The sequence below is a fragment of the Symphodus melops genome (assembly GCF_947650265.1).
Source record: "Symphodus melops genome assembly, chromosome: 2".
Lineage (NCBI taxonomy): Eukaryota > Metazoa > Chordata > Actinopteri > Labriformes > Labridae > Symphodus > Symphodus melops.
In genome coordinates, this window is record NC_136692.1 from 30467450 (window position 1) to 30482858 (window position 15409).

Genomic DNA, 15409 nt, shown 5'->3' on the forward strand with positions numbered 1-15409 from the left:
GCGTAGAGACGAGGGCTGGGAAACTTTGGCTGTCTTACGATTTGATTCAGAAACAAATTCTGATTTAAAAATGATTCTGGATTCAAAGTTTATTTTTGAATTAGTACAAACGTGAGACTGGCTGAATTTCTTGCTGCTCTGTTTGGCATTCGACTTAGTCAAAGAACTGACTGATTAGCCCCGCCCCCTAAAAAAATCCCAAATCAACAATATTTCTGAAAATACTGTTAACAAGAAGTCATTCTTTTATTTTTTGCCATTTCAAACATTTTAACGGTCCTCAGCTGTCACTCTCATTTGAAGCCCACAACACACAACTGACTGTATTCCCCCTCGCCGACTCAAAGAAGAATCAGCCCTTGCATCCTCTCCATCATTAATGGCTGCCTCTGCGCAGGAGATTTCACATGCTGTAGTTCAGCCTCTTCTCAAAAATCCCAACCTAGATCCCAACACTGTTAAATTTCAGACCAATCTCCAAACTCCCATTTTTATCATATCCATCAGCAACTTCATCTATTTTTTATCAAAAACAAAGTACTAGAAGCATCCCAATCTGGTTTGAGAGAAAACAACAGCAGAGAAACAGTTTTTTTTTAAAGTTTTCAATGATTTATTTTTTAGCAGTAGACAACAGGGACAGTGCAATTTTAATATTCTTAGATTGTGAGATGTGAGAGAACACAGGGTTTAACAAAGAGCCTGTGAGTCAAAGAGTCCATTAAGTTAAATGAAGGCAACTTTAGGAACATTTTTAATTCTTTGGCAAAGGAGAACGTGGGGGGAAATCTCAAAGACAAAGATGTGATTAATATCCTCTTAAATGAATAAAGTCTGGGCCTTCGTCAGCACTAGGCCTTCTGAACATATTTATCAACGATGTCTGGTGTGACGCTCTGGTCCTCCTCCACGTCCTCCGTCACCTTCTTTCCCACCAGCTCGTAGATGTCCTCGGCTCGGACGCCCATGGGCTCGGCCACCTTCACTGTCAACATGTCCAGAGTCAGCGTCGCTCCTTTGGGGATGCTGACCTTCGCCACCACTGATTTACCCAGCTGGAAGACAAGAGCCACATGTTGAAGACATGAAAATAGTGTCAAACGGGTGTTACTGTGGTTTTCTGTGGAGAGAGGACATCCTAACACAGGGGTCCTCAATAGGCGGCCTCCTGTTTGTGGCCCCCGACCTGTTATTTCTTCACTGTGTTTTGGTTGGGTCACGTGGCACATGTATCACGAGACTGGTCTCCATGACAGCAACTATACGTTTCCACCGAGCGGTCCAGCTCTGTTCGTCTCAGTACGTTGCGCATTTTGTCGTATTTCCATAGACTAATCCCAGGAAAGATTCCCAAATAACCGGACAGAGGAGATGAACTGCTGGATGTCTTTCATTGTTGGTTTCGTTTGTGTAGCGTTTTTCTCCTTTGTTGAATTTATTAGTTAGCGGTTAGCTGTTAGCGGATAGCGGTTAGCTGTTAGCTGCTATCATGTGATGCTATTTACGTAGCGGCTATCGTCATCCGGCTTACACGCCGCCTACCAGATAGGGCACGAGTGGCTGTGGAAACACAAACGGGATCGGGCTTAATCGAACCAAACTGTACTGATCCGTACCGGACTGCTGTGTGGAAACGCGGCTTTTGATCCCAATTAACGAGCAGCCTTCTAAATCGGTCTTCACTCCAAAAGATTGCACGTTTGGTTGGTGGGCGTTTCAGAGGTGACCTACAAAGAACTGAATAGGAAGTGTTAGAACAAAATGTATATAAGTTATCATGAAGTGTCATTGTGCAAGGCCGTTGTAATCATCAACGGTGGCGCCTGCTTCTGATACCAGAAGAATGCTGAAGATGCCCAAGGACACGGCAGCAGCTTATTCTCATATATGTTCTTATAACAAACATCGTGTGCAGACATGAGTGATCGCGCCTGCTTTTCCCCCTCCCTTGTTGCTCACTCTTATCTTATGTAAATTAGGGCATTTTTCTTTAATAAAAAGAAAGGACGAACGGCAGAACAGCAGAGTAGTTTGGAGATTGTAAACTCTGCCGTCTCTAGCTGCTCTCCTTGCAAGTATCTAATAACCTAACTCTGGTGTCTGTCTGTTTGTTCTCAGAATCTATTTTACAGATGCAGCATAACCTAGACTAATGTAAGACAAAGCTGTGGAGTGTCAGTTTTGGACCTGACAGAAGACATAAATGTTAAATTCTTGAGACCTTCAGAGGCTGCAAATGTTCAGTATAGTTTCATCCTGGAGTTTCTCTTTGTTAACTATGAATGAATAGAAATTAAAAACTCTGTTATGATCACTGCAGTTTCTGTCAGGCTTGGTAAATCACAATGTGTGTACGAACTTAACTTCTTTACATTTTCTCCTCCCAGTCTTTCACCCACAGGCGCAGAGACAAAAATGGACATTACATTTAGTGGTTTTGTCATTGTTTTGAATGAAAAGGACTTTTTGTTTTGAATATTACAGTATTACTGCATGTGGCCGGACCGACCTCAATAAATGGCCCTGTGAGTCATTCAAAAAAAGTTTTGTGACCATTTAAGATTTGTATTTAAGAACCCCTGTCCTAACCTTATCATGGCATGACTTCTCGCACGCTAACATCTGCTTGACGTCGCTGCCCATCGCCCTCTCCACCAGCCGGATGCTGTCAATGAGCTCTTTCAGCTCAGCAGGTAACAGAGAAGCTTCGTGGTCGCTTCCTTTCCATGTCTTATCCAAAGTCACGTGGCGTTCGATGACCTTCGCCCCCAGAGCTACAGCCGCGATTGATATAGCTATACCAGACTCGTGGCCGGAATAGCCAATGGGAATGTCTGGAAATTCCTTCTGGTATTCCTGCAAGAGAAAAGTGTCCAGGATTAGTTTTTACTGTCCTCTAAATGATCTGACACTCTGCGTGATTTACTGATTTTGTGTCTTGAAGAGTTCAGACGTGAAGATTTATGGGATTGTTGCACCTATTGGTTTAACTTCCAGCCAGCTCTGAGTTAGCTTAGCTTAGCATCAGAGACTGAAAACGCACAGACAGAGCAACCTCTATTTTTTGTCAAACCATTATGTAAGGCATAAAGAAGATAAACTGCTATGACCATAACTGGACACAGCTTGAATATTAATGATATACTCTCGTAGCTATTGCAACACAGTCAGTTAGCTTAGCTTAGCATCAGAGACTGGTCTTTGCTGCCCACGTTCACTAGTTCCCCTCCTTGGGCCACATGTGATGGGTACAGTACTGACCACTGCAGACTGGGAACAGGCTCTCATCCAGTCATCTAACCTTCACCGTGAAAGTCGCTCACTTATTTACCCCGGCCCTTTTTTCCTGCTTCCAGTCGAACAAGGTCCTCTCACCTTTATCACTCGGAGGTTGACGTCTTCAGGTGCCAGAGGGTAGGCGCTGGTGCACTGCAGGATGGTAAAGTTCTGGTTGTGTTTCTTTATTGTTTTGTAGACCTGACGCATCGTCTCCATCGACTGCATCCCGCTGGAAACCACCATGGGCCGTCCTGAAACATCATATCCCACAGGGCTGTGACAGTCCACACTTACAACAACAACATCAGACCTAAAGCTGTCTGGTTGCACTTCCTCACGTTGTCTCCTCCTCTCTAAGTCCTCGCTTGTGTTCTTCTTACTCTCTAAAGTTTGTCACGTTGGATAAAAGCGTCTGATAAATGACTTGTAGAATAGTAAAGTGAAGGTCCTCACCTTTCTGGGCTGTTTTCTCCAGATACGGGAAGTTGTCGCTGTCTGCAGAGGCCACTTTGAAGAAAGGCACGTTGATTTCATTCAGGAACTCTACGGCCATCTAAAGACGGAATAATCCCAGGTGAAATTAACTCCTTTAGTAAACATGTCAGGAAATATTCACATGGAGTCTTTGTCTTACCTCATCCATCCCTGATGCAGTGAAGAAGATCCCCACCTCCGCTGCATAGTTCTGCAGCTCCTTGTACTGCTCATGGCTGAACTCCAGGTGGCGCTTGTGTTCACCATAAGTTTTCCCCCAGGAGTTTTTGGTTTCATATTTGCGCTGCAAGGCTTTCTTGTTGAATCTAGTTTCTATTTCACTTTTCTGGAACTTGGCACAATCGGCTCCACAGTCCTGAAGGTGGATATCAGTTAGGGATGAATAAACAAGGCGGGCTTGGGTTACCTAATTGTAAGAACTTCCTGAGGGCGAGCATCCCAAACTCAGTGTCAGTGTCTTCTAAACATGGTGAAGATCTCCCGTTTTGCTCCGCACAATGCTACATAATAGGGTGCAGCCACACCATACAGTCAAATGTTTTAACCTTTCCAAAATCCATCCATCCATCCATCATTCCATACGTCCCTCCGTCCATCCATCCATCCATCCATCCATCTATCTATCTATCCATTTATCCCTCCATCCATCCATCATTCCATACGTCCCTCCATCCATCCATCTATCCATCCATCCATCATTCCATACGTCCCTCCATCCATCCATCTATCCATCCATCCATCATTCCATACGTCCCTCCATCCATCCATCTATCATCTATCCATCTGTCCATCCATCATTCCATCCATCCATCATTCCATACGTCCCTCCGTCCATCCATCCCTTCTAACTACCCAACTTGAACATCTGCAGTTGTCTGAACTGAAATAAGCTGCTCTCAGGCTGCAGCCCGTATACCCGACCCTCTTCATAGTCATTTAAAAGGATTCACAGCAGAAGATTTGTCTTCTATAGGATACACAACTTTGTAGCCTGTGTATATAATGTGTATAATGTATATAATATGTGTTCTGTTTCTGTTTAAACTGGCTGCATTCTCAGTCGTGTTTTTGGAGTTAAAAAGGCAGAAAAATCACAACAAAAGGTGTGTACTTTTATTACCTTTGCCATCTTGATCATTTTCTTGGCAATCTCGATGTCTCCCTGGTGGTTTTGTCCGATTTCAGCGATGATGAAGCACGGATGGTTCCCTCCGATCATCCTGCCGGGGCACAGCTCAAACTCTAGCGGCATGTCGATCACTGAACACGGACAGGTAACAAGCAGAGAAGCCGGTGATGAAGCGGAGAGGAGGTCGGTGGAGAGCGGTGAGCTGTGGAGAGAGGAACGAGGACCAGTCTCTTCCTCCCATTAATACCCAAATGCAGTACAAACCACACCCCCTACAAACCAAACCACACCCCCTACAAACCCAACCACACCTCATACAAACCCAACCACACCTCATACAAACCTCACCCACTTTTGCAACTCTGGCTGAGGAAGAAATTTTTGCTAAAAAGTTTTAAATAGCAAAAAAATAAAAGAATGACTTCTTGTTGTATTAGTATTTTCAGAAATATTGTTTATTTTGGATTCTTTTTTAGGGGGCGGGGCTAATCAGTCAGTTCTTTGACTTAGTCGAATGTAAAACAGAGCAGCAAGAAATTTAGCCAGTCTCACAGATGACTGGAGTAGATCCTGAAGTTTGTACTAATTCAAAAATAAACTTGGAATCCAGAATCATTTTAAAATCAAAATGTGATTCTGAATCAAATCATAAGACAGCCAAAGATTCTCGGGGGGGGGGGGGGGGGGGGGGGTCACATGCATGACCTCATCTATTGCCTTGAGCAAAGTTTAATGATTCAACTGGAAATGCAGGTTGGGTCTGGCAACATGAGCATCTGCAGTTGTTTGAACTGCTGTCAGGCTGCACCCCGTATACCCGACCTTCTTCACTGTCATTTGAAGGATTAACACATACTAACATACCGCCTGCTACACAATCTAAACTTTTTAGAAATGTTTTAATTCAATGCAAATAATAAATTATTTTTATTTGAGCCAACTATATGAAATGGTGCAAATTTGAATAATCAGCTTTTAGTGGCTTAATGTCAATATGTCAATTTAATACAACCTTACATTTTACCTCCACTGAAATCTCCTTTAGCCGTTGGAACAAACTAATAATTTTAAATTTGCTCAATTAAAAAATGCCAATTGACCTTTTTTTTTTTTTAAATTGCTAATTGAAATAAAAACAACACACGACATACACGTTGATCAAGTACTCAATCACATTCCTTCAATCATATATATTTATTTATATTGATTTCAGGTCATGTAAATTTGACTAGTTGAAGATCTTGTAATCTTGAAGATGCTTCACCTGTCCTTGGAAAAGTGTCTTCAGATGTGGACCTCAGGATTATTAGCATGCTAATGAGCCTGAAACAGAGGATCATGTGACTGAAACCACAAGCAGACGACTGGGGTGGGAACAACTCTCGGTGAAACCCGGCTATCCACCACCCTCATCACTAGCATTCTTTGAGAAAAGAATTTTACTAAGCAGGTCATCCTGCTGCCGGTCTTGTTCTTCCTCGTCCCCCAGGCACACGGCATCGCTCCATGAAATGCACTTCATCCCGTCATGCAAATAGCTTTTTTCCCCATGCACCGTTTGCAGCCTGAGCAAGCATGTATGTTTCTCATGCGGCTCTACTGTCTTTTCCTGATCTTTATATTTTTATAATCTAGTGGTGGTATATTTTTATTTTTATTGGTGAGGGGACATTGTAAGCGTCTGTACTGATTTCAGACTCGAGGCCCTTCCTTTAGCTCTCATGTCAACAAGGCGCCTTCACCAACAGCAGTTCAGGTTTCTCTCCTTTTGAGTTGTGCACAGGAAGGAGATTTGACGATCCCATTGACAGTGGGTCTAAGGCGGGGCGACCCCGGATCTCACCAGTCTCCATTACACATCTTCCTATGGGGCGTCCTGCTCCGTTTCAAATACGCTGCGAGTCTACTTTTAGCGGAGTTCGCTGCAGGCACGCGTCAAGCTGTACGGGAATATGACAACGCAATGACAGACACACAGAACATCCGGTCGATTTCAAAATAAAACACGATATAAGGAATCGCAAGCATTTTCAGGCATTTTGTCGGAGTCGAGTGAACGCTATTGTAAATTGTTATATTTGTATTTGTGTACTGAGAGAGAGTATTAATGACAAGGACTGCAGTGGCCTGTGGTGACATTTAAACATGCCTGAGCAGGGGTATATGTCTGTGTCTGTGTGTGTGACTCATGCTGATATCATATCAGATCGATATCGCTATCAGCCAATAATCAAGGCTGAAACATCGGCGTGGTATCAGAAGTGAAAAAGTCTCTCTGTGTGAGAGATGAATGGAGAGGAACGTGGAGGAGAAGGAGGTGCAGGAAGGACAGAGAGCATGTGTGTGTGTGTGTGTGTGTGTGTGTGTGTGTGTGTCTGTGTGTATGATGTGGCCCTAAAAGTAACACAGTCAGAAATGTGGCTCTTCCTCTCTGACTGGTCGGCCACCCCTGCAGGTGTCGGCTGTGCTGCTGCAGGGAATATTACTAAAACACAGTCTGAACTCCTGACTGGTGTGTGTTGGGACCGGGCATGCAAACAGCACGGTCGAGCTAAAAGTGTGTTTTTATAAAATGCTGCACGGCTGTCACTGAGCAGACGAGACGTGATTGGAGCTTTCACACTCAAGTTTTGGCCCCCTAGCTTAAGCTTTAGGTTAGCTTCTTTGGGGACCAGTTCACATACATGCATGCTTTCTTACTTTGTCTCAAATGTCAACAAAGATGTATGTGAATCAAATCAAATCAAAATATGCAGAATTTATTTTACATGTTGGTTGAATAGGTTGAGTTGAAGGTGGTTATGTTGACACCACTTGGTGAAGTGTTCTTTTGAGTTCTGATGATCTGCGAGGGAGGTGCTGTCTTTGAGAAGTCCCAGTGTGGCGATGTTGACGGGCTGGTGCAGTCATTTGTATAAAGTGTGTACAGGAAGGGGCTTAACACACATCCCTGGGGGGCTCCAGTGTTGGAGGTAAGCGGAGCTGTTGTGGTGCTGCCGGTCCGAACTGTTTCAGCCGGGGTGCAACGTGGAGTCGGTGTAGTTTTGGTATCAGAATGTGCCGTTGTATAGTGTGGATAGTCGAGCTGAAATCTGCAAAGAGTATCTGAGCTGATGTGCCAGGAGAGTCCAGATGTTCTCGGAGGAGATGCAGCAGGAAGGCCACAGTTAGTGTTTTAACCCTCTAAAAAGGCCAGTCTGGTGTTCATGTTAGTGAATTCCTGCTCCATCGTGAAAATCAGGATGAGCCCAGAAAACTCCCCATGATTGTGCACAAGCTCGGGGTGGCGACGTTATATCCTCAGACTAACGCACGTATAGCAGGTGATCAGTGTGAACTGTATACATGGAATGGAATATAAGGTGCTTTTGTTTCCAGAACCAGTTAGACCTGAATCTGGATCTAACCTTTTCTGCAAACACAGGATATTTAAAATCCTGTTTGTAAAAACAGACATAACGTATGCTGAGCGATCGCACGCACTGGTGTCCTATATGGCGGCTGACTGAGTGGAAATGTTGCCTCACTCAACTATTTTTCAGACAATAGAAACAGAAAAAAAAGGTGGATCGGAGCCTCCTGGCTAACAGCGACAACACGCCCGCATGTCACTCAAAAAAGACAAGCCCCATATGACTGCTGACGAGAAGTCATTCCAATTCAGATTCTCTTTGTCGTTCCGAAAAACACGACGTGATTGAAGCTTTCACACTCAAGTTTTGGCTTAAGCTTTAGGTAGCTTCTTTGGGGACCAGTTCACATACATCAATCAATCAATCAATCAATCAATCTTTATTTATATAGCGTCAATTCATAACAGGCGTTATCTCGAGACACTTTACAAAAGCAGGTAAAGGACCTTACTGTTTGTCTGTTAACATTAACAAAAGGGCAGGTAACAAGACCATGCTCATTGTTATGTTTACATAAAGCAGATAAAGGACCTTACTGATGGCTATCTTACAAGAGCTCAGCTTAATCCGTCATAGAAGAAAAAACTTCCCTTTAACAGGCAGAAATCTTCAGCAGACCCTGATCATGACGGAACAGCCATCTGCTAAACTGTGCTGGGCTTGAAATGGGACAAGATGCAGAAAGAAGAATAGGATAGGATTGGGGGGGGGGGAGTTGTTTAGGCAGGCCATCCTCACCAACAGTCCCAAGGAACCTCAGAGAGCTCAGGAGCTCCCAGAAAAAGGAGAGGTTAGAATATAGAGATAGAGACAAGCAGTAATAAGATATGAAAGCTGGGAAAGAGAGAGGGAGAGAGAGATAAGAGATCCTGGTGCCAGTTCCCCCGGTAGTCTAGGCCTATAGCAGCACAACTATGAGCTGGTCCTAAGCCAGCCCTAACTATAAGATTTATCAAAAAGAAAAGTTTGAAGTCTATTCTTAAAAGTACCTAATGTGTCTGCCTCCCGGACCCCGACTGGTAGACGATTCCAAAGGAGCGGTGCCTGATAACTAAAGGCTCTACCTCCCATAGTACTTTTAGAGACTATAGGCACCACGAGCAGGCCTGCATTCTGGGAACATAATGTTCTTGTCGGATAGTATGGTACAATTAACTCTTTAAGATAGGATGGTGCCTGACCGTTTAGAGCTTTGTAGGTGAGCAGAAGGATTTTAAATTCTATTCTAGATTTTTTTTTTGCGGTCATTTGTATAAAGTGTGTACAGGAAGGGGCTTAACACACATCCCTGGGGGGCTCCAGTGTTGGAGGTAAGCGGAGCTGTTGTGGTACTGCCGGTCCGAACTGTTTCAGCCGGGGTGCAATGTGGAGTCGGTGTAGTTTTGGTATCAGAATGTGCCGTTGTATAGTGTGGATAGTCGAGCTGAAATCTGCAAAGAGTATCTGAGCTGATGTGCCAGGAGAGTCCAGATGTTCTCGGAGGAGATGCAGCAGGAAGGCCACAGTTAGTGTTTTAACCCTCTAAAAAGGCCAGTCTGGTGTTCATGTTAGTGAATTCCTGCTCCATCGTGAAAATCAGGATGAGCCCAGAAAACTCCCCATGATTGTGCACAAGCTCGGGGTGGCGACGTTATATCCTCAGAGTAGCAAACGTATAGCAGGTGATCAGTGTGAACTGTATACATGGAATGGAACATAAAGGTGCTTTTGTTTCCAGAACCAGTTAGACCTGAATTTGGATCTAATCTTTTCTGCAAACACAGGTAGATTTTTTAGGGAGCCAGTGGAGAGAAGCCAATACAGGAGTAATGTGGTCCCTTTTCCTAGTTCTAGTAAGAACACGAGCTGCAGTGTTTTGGACAAGTTGAAGGGTCTTTAGAGATTTACCATAGCACCCTGCTAAAATAGAATTACAGTAATCCAACCTGGAGGTAACAAATGCATGAACTAGTTTTTCAGCATCATTTTGTGACAGGATCTGTCTGATCTTAGAGATATTACCAAGGTGAAAATAAGCTGTCCTTGAAATGTGTTTAATGTAGGAATCAAAGGACATATCCTGATCAAATAGAACTCCTAGGTTCCTAACAGTGGTACTAGAGGCTACACTAATACTACTAAGGGCCGTCATATCGGCAGAGAAAGTCTCTCTAAGGTTCTTAGGTCCAATCACTAGAACTTCAGTCTTGTCTGAGTTGAGCAGTAAGAAGTTTCTGGTCATCCAGGACCTAATGTCCTTGAGGCAGGCTTCTAGTTTACGAAGCTGGTTGGTGTCTTCTGGCTTCATTGCTATGTAGAGCTGAGTATCGTCTGCATAGCAATGAAAGTTTATGGAGTGTTTTCTCATAATACTACCTAGAGGAAGCATATATAATGTAAATAGAATTGGACCAAGCACTGATCCTTGAGGCACTCCATGGCTAACTTTGGTGTACATAGAGGACTCATCATGAACATGCACAAACTGAGATCTGTCTGATAAATAGGATCTAAACCAACTTAAAGCAGTCCCTGTAACTCCAAGTCATTGTTCTAGTCTCTGTAACAGAATCTGATGGTCAATTGTATCAAAAGCAGCACTAAGATCTAACAGGACAAGCACAGATAGAAGTCCCCTGTCTGAGGCTAACAGAAGATCATTTGTTACTCTAACTAGTGCAGTCTCAGTGCTATGGTAAACTCTAAATCCCGACTGGAACTCCTCAAACAAGCTGTTGTTGTGGAGAAAATCACACAACTGATTAGCTACCACTTTCTCTAAGATCTTGGAGATAAAAGGAAGGTTAGATATAGGTCTATAGTTAGCTAGAGTTCCTGAATCAAGAGTAGGCTTTTTAAGGAGCGGTTTAATTACAGCTACTTTAAATGACTGGGGTACATAACCAGCTGCTAAAGATATATTGATCATATCTAGTATGGAGCTGCTAACTAGAGGAAAGACTTCCTTAAACAGCTTGGTTGGGATTGGATCTAAAAGACAGGTTGACGGTTTAGACGCAGAAATAATCGAATTCAGTTCTGAGAGGTTAATTGGAAAAAAACAGCCGAGGTTAGTATCAGAATTTGGAACCGGTCCTCAGTGTCTCTGTATTTATTTTGTCCCTTCAGTCTCTCTGTAGATAGTGGTCCTCAGTGTCTCTGTATTTATTTTGTCCCTTCAGTCTCTCTGTAGATAGTGGTCCTCAGTGTCTCTGTATTCATTTTGTCCCTTCAGTCTCTCTGTAGATAGTGGTCCTCAGTGTCTCTGTATTTATTTTGTCCCTTCAGTCTCTCTGTAGATAGTGGTCCTCAGTGTCTCTGTATTCATTTTGTCCCTTCAGTCTCTCTGTAGATAGTGGTCCTCAGTGTTTCTCTGTATTTATTTTGTCCCTTCAGTCTCTCTGTAGATAGTGGTCCTCAGTGTTTCTCTGTATTAATTTTGTCCCTTCAGTCTCTCTGTAGATAGTGGTCCTCAGTGTCTCTGTATTTATGTTGTCCCTTCAGTCTCTCTGTAGATAGTGGTCCTCAGTGTCTCTCTGTATTTAATGTTGTCCCTTCAATCTCTCTGTAGATAGTGGTCCTCAGTGTCTCTCTGTATTTAATTTTGTCCCTTCAGTCTCTCTGTAGATAGTGGTCCTCAGTGTCTCTGTATTTATTGTGTCCCTTCAGTCTCTCTGTAGATAGTGGTCCTCAGTGTCTCTGTATTTATGTTGTCCCTTCAGTCTCTCCGTAGATGGTGGTCCTCAGTGTCTCTGAATTTATGTTGTTCCTTCAGTCTCTCTGTAGATAGTGGTCCTCAGTGTCTCTGTAATCATTTTGTCCCTTCAGTCTCTCTGTAGATAGTGGTCCTCAGTGTCTCTGTATTTATGTTGTCCCTTCAGTCTCTCTGTAGATAGTGGTCCTCAGTGTCTCTGTATTTATGTTGTCCCTTCAGTCTCTCTGTAGATAGTGGTCCTCAGTGTTTCTCTGTATTAATTTTGTCCCTTCAGTCTCTCTGTAGATAGTGGTCCTCAGTGTCTCTTTTTTTTGTCCCTTCAGTGTCTCTGTAGATAGTGGTCCACAGTGTCTCTGTATTTATTTTGTCCCTTCAGCCTCTCTGTAGATAGTGGTCCTCAGTGTCTCTGTATTAAATTTGTCCCTTCAGTGTCTCTGTAGATAGTGGTCCACAGTGTCTCTGTATTTATTTTGTCCCTTCAGTCTCTCTGTAGATAGTGGTCCTCAGTGTCTCTGTATTAAATTTGTCCCTTCAGTCTCTCTGTAGATAGTGGTCCTCAGTGTCTCTGTTTTCATTTTGTCCCTTCAGTCTCTCTGTAGATAGTGGTCCTCAGTGTTAGACAGGACACAATTTCAAAATAAAAGCATGGCTGAATTCAAACAGCAAGTAAAGTTCTCTCACAAAAAGACAAAGCAACGTTTTTAAAATAAGAGCACGGTTGAATTGAAACAGTAAGAAACGTACCCCGAACGACAGTAAAGAATTTCAAACTAGCAAACTGGAATAGTGTCAAACGGCTGTTAATGTGCTTTTCTGTGGAGAGAGTCATGCCTTATCATGGCATGACTTCATCTGCTTGACGCCACTGCCCATTGCCCTCTCCACCAGCCGGACGCTATCAATGAGCTCCTTCAGCTCAGCTTCGTGGTCGCTTCCTTTCCACGTCTTATCCAAAGTCACGTGGCGTTCGATGACCTTCGCCCCCAGAGTTACAGCCGCGATTGATATAGCTATACCAGACTCGTGGCCGGAATAGCCAATGGGAATGTTTGGAAATTCCTTCTGGTATTCCTGCAAGAGAAAAGTGTCCAGGATTAGTTTTTACTGTCCTCTAAATGATCTGACACTCTGCGTGATTTACTGATTTTGTGTCTTGAAGAGTTCAGACATGAAGATTTATGGGATTGTTGCACCTATTGGTTTAACTTCCAGCCAGCTCTGAGTTAGCTTAGCTTAGCATCAGAGACTGAAAACGTACAGACAGAGCAACCTCTATTTTTTTGTCAAACCATTATTTAAGGTATAAAGCCAGAACATAAAGTATTTAATGATCTACTGTTGTAACTATTGCAACACAGTCAGTTAGCTTAGCTTAGCATCAGAGACTGAAAACATGCAGACAGAGCAACCTCTGTTTTTTTGTCAAACCATTATGTAAGGCATAAAGAAGATAAACTGCTATGACCATAACTGGACACAGCTTGAATATTAATGATATACTGTCGTAGCTATTGCAACACAGTCAGTTAGCTTAGCTTAGCATCACAGACTGGTCTTTGCTGCCCAAGTTCACTAGTTCCCCTCCTTGGGCCACATGTGATGGGTACAGTACTGACCACTGCAGACTGGGAACAGCCCAAAGAGCAGCAGAGTTAGTTGTTGGTGTCTCCAGAGCCCACTTTGAAGAAAGGCACGTTGATTTCATGCAGGAACTCCACGGCCATCTAAAGACGGAATAATCCCAGGTGAAATTAACTCCTTTAGTAAACATGTCAGGAAATATTCACATGGAGTCTTTGTCTTACCTCATCCATCCCTGATGCAGTGAAGAAGATCCCCACCTCCGCTGCATAGTTCTGCAGCTCCTTGTACTGCTCATGGCTGAACTCCAGGTGGCGCTTGTGTTCACCATAAGTTTTCCCCCAGGAGTTTTTGGTTTCATATTTGCGCTGCAAGGCTTTCTTGTTGAATCTAGTTTCTATTTCACTTTTCTGGAACTTGGCACAATCGGCTCCACAGTCCTGAAGGTGGATATCAGTTAGGGATGAATAAACAAGGCGGGCTTGGGTTACCTAATTGTGAGAACTTCCTGAGGGCGAGCATCCCAAACTCAGTGTCAGTGTCTTCTAAACATGGTGAAGATCTCCCGTTTTGCTCCGCACAATGCTACATAATAGGGTGCAGCCACACCATACAGTCAAATGTTTTAACCTTTCCAAAATCCATCCATCCATCCATCCATCTATCTATCCATCCATGCATCCATGCATCCATCCATCATTCCCTACGTCCCTCCATCCATCCATCCATCCATCATCTATCCATCCATCCATCCATCCATCCATCCATCTATCATCTATCCATCCATCCATCCATCCATCCATCTATCTATCCATCCATCATTCCATACGTCCATCCATCCATCCATCCATCCATCCATCCATCATCTATCCATCCATCCATCCATCCATCATCTATCCATCCATCCATCCATCTATCTATCTATCTATCTATCTATCTATCTATCTATCTATCTATCTATCTATCTATCTATCTATCTATCTATCTATCTATCTATCTATCTATCTATCTATCTATCTATCTATCTATCTATCTATCCATCCATCCATCCATCCATCCATCCATCCATCCATCCATCCATCCATCCATCCATCCATCCATCCATCCATCCATCCATCCATCCATCCATCCATCCATCCATCCATCCATCCATCCATCCATCCATCCATCCATTATCTATCCATCCGGCGTTGACAGATCCCCCCCAATCCTATAGAAGACAAATCTTCTGCTGTGAATCCTTTTAAATGACTATGAAGAGGGTCGGGGGGGGGGGGGGGGGGGGGGGGGGGGGGGGGGGGGTATCTGTCAACGCCGGTATCTGTCAGTAAACCATACTGACTTAATATCTGCTGCATACTTAAATAATATAAACTGCACACTGATACCAATCTAACCACAACTTTGTAGCCTGTGTATATAATGTGTATAATGTATATAATATGTGTTCTGTTTCTGTTTAAACTGGCTGCATTCTCAGTCGTGTTTTTGGAGTTAAAAAGGCAGAAAAATCACAACAAAAGATGTGTACTTTTATTACCTGGGGGCTGGTCTCCTCAGTCTCTGTCATCCTTTTTGGGGGGGTCACAACCTGTAAAGTTTGGGGACACCTGCACTGCGCTATCAGTGCCTGTTTATAATGCTCCAACAAATATTTAAACATCAGATCTATCAACAGAAAAGTGATATTTCAAAACTTCACACACTACGATAGGAACATGGCCCCCATGGATTCCTTTCATGCATGACCACATCTATTGCCTTGAGCAAAGTTTAATGATTCAACTGGAAATGCAGGTTGGGTCTGGCAACCTGAGC

General features: G+C 43.4%; 2 protein-coding genes across 2 annotated transcripts; both read right to left on the reverse strand.

Moving 5' to 3' along the window:
* Positions 1-845: 845 nt before the first annotated feature.
* LOC306818821 (N-acetylneuraminate-9-phosphate synthase-like) lies at positions 846-5125 on the reverse strand. Its single transcript, XM_079336540.1, has 6 exons — positions 4895-5125; positions 3914-4129; positions 3733-3832; positions 3376-3530; positions 2590-2856; positions 846-1055 (listed from the first exon to the last, which is right to left on the reverse strand). Exons 1-6 carry the CDS (start codon positions 5024-5026, stop codon positions 852-854), a joined length of 1074 nt encoding a protein of 357 aa, XP_079192666.1. The 5' UTR covers positions 5027-5125; the 3' UTR covers positions 846-851.
* A 7710-nt stretch (positions 5126-12835) lies between these two features.
* Positions 12836-15161, reverse strand: LOC306820365 (N-acetylneuraminate-9-phosphate synthase-like; the record flags this gene model as incomplete). Its single annotated transcript, XM_079338185.1, has 4 exons — positions 12836-13081; positions 13666-13734; positions 13816-14031; positions 15132-15161. The coding sequence occupies 4 exons, from the start codon at positions 15159-15161 to the stop codon at positions 12836-12838; spliced, it is 561 nt and encodes a 186-aa protein (XP_079194311.1).
* Positions 15162-15409: the final 248 nt, after the last annotated feature.

What these genes read in the sequence shown, in the direction of transcription:
- LOC306818821 (XM_079336540.1), bottom strand. Translation starts at nt 5,026, where the DNA reads ATGCCGCTAGAGTTTGAGCTGTGCCCCGGCAGGATGATCGGAGGGAAC. An exon ending in CTGCATCAGGGATGGATGAG is followed by an intron (nt 3,833 to 3,913) that starts GTAAGACAAAGA and finishes TTCCGTCTTTAG; the next exon opens with ATGGCCGTAGAGTTCCTGAA. An exon ending in TCAACCTCCGAGTGATAAAG is followed by an intron (nt 2,857 to 3,375) that starts GTGAGAGGACCT and finishes TTTCTCTTGCAG; the next exon opens with GAATACCAGAAGGAATTTCC.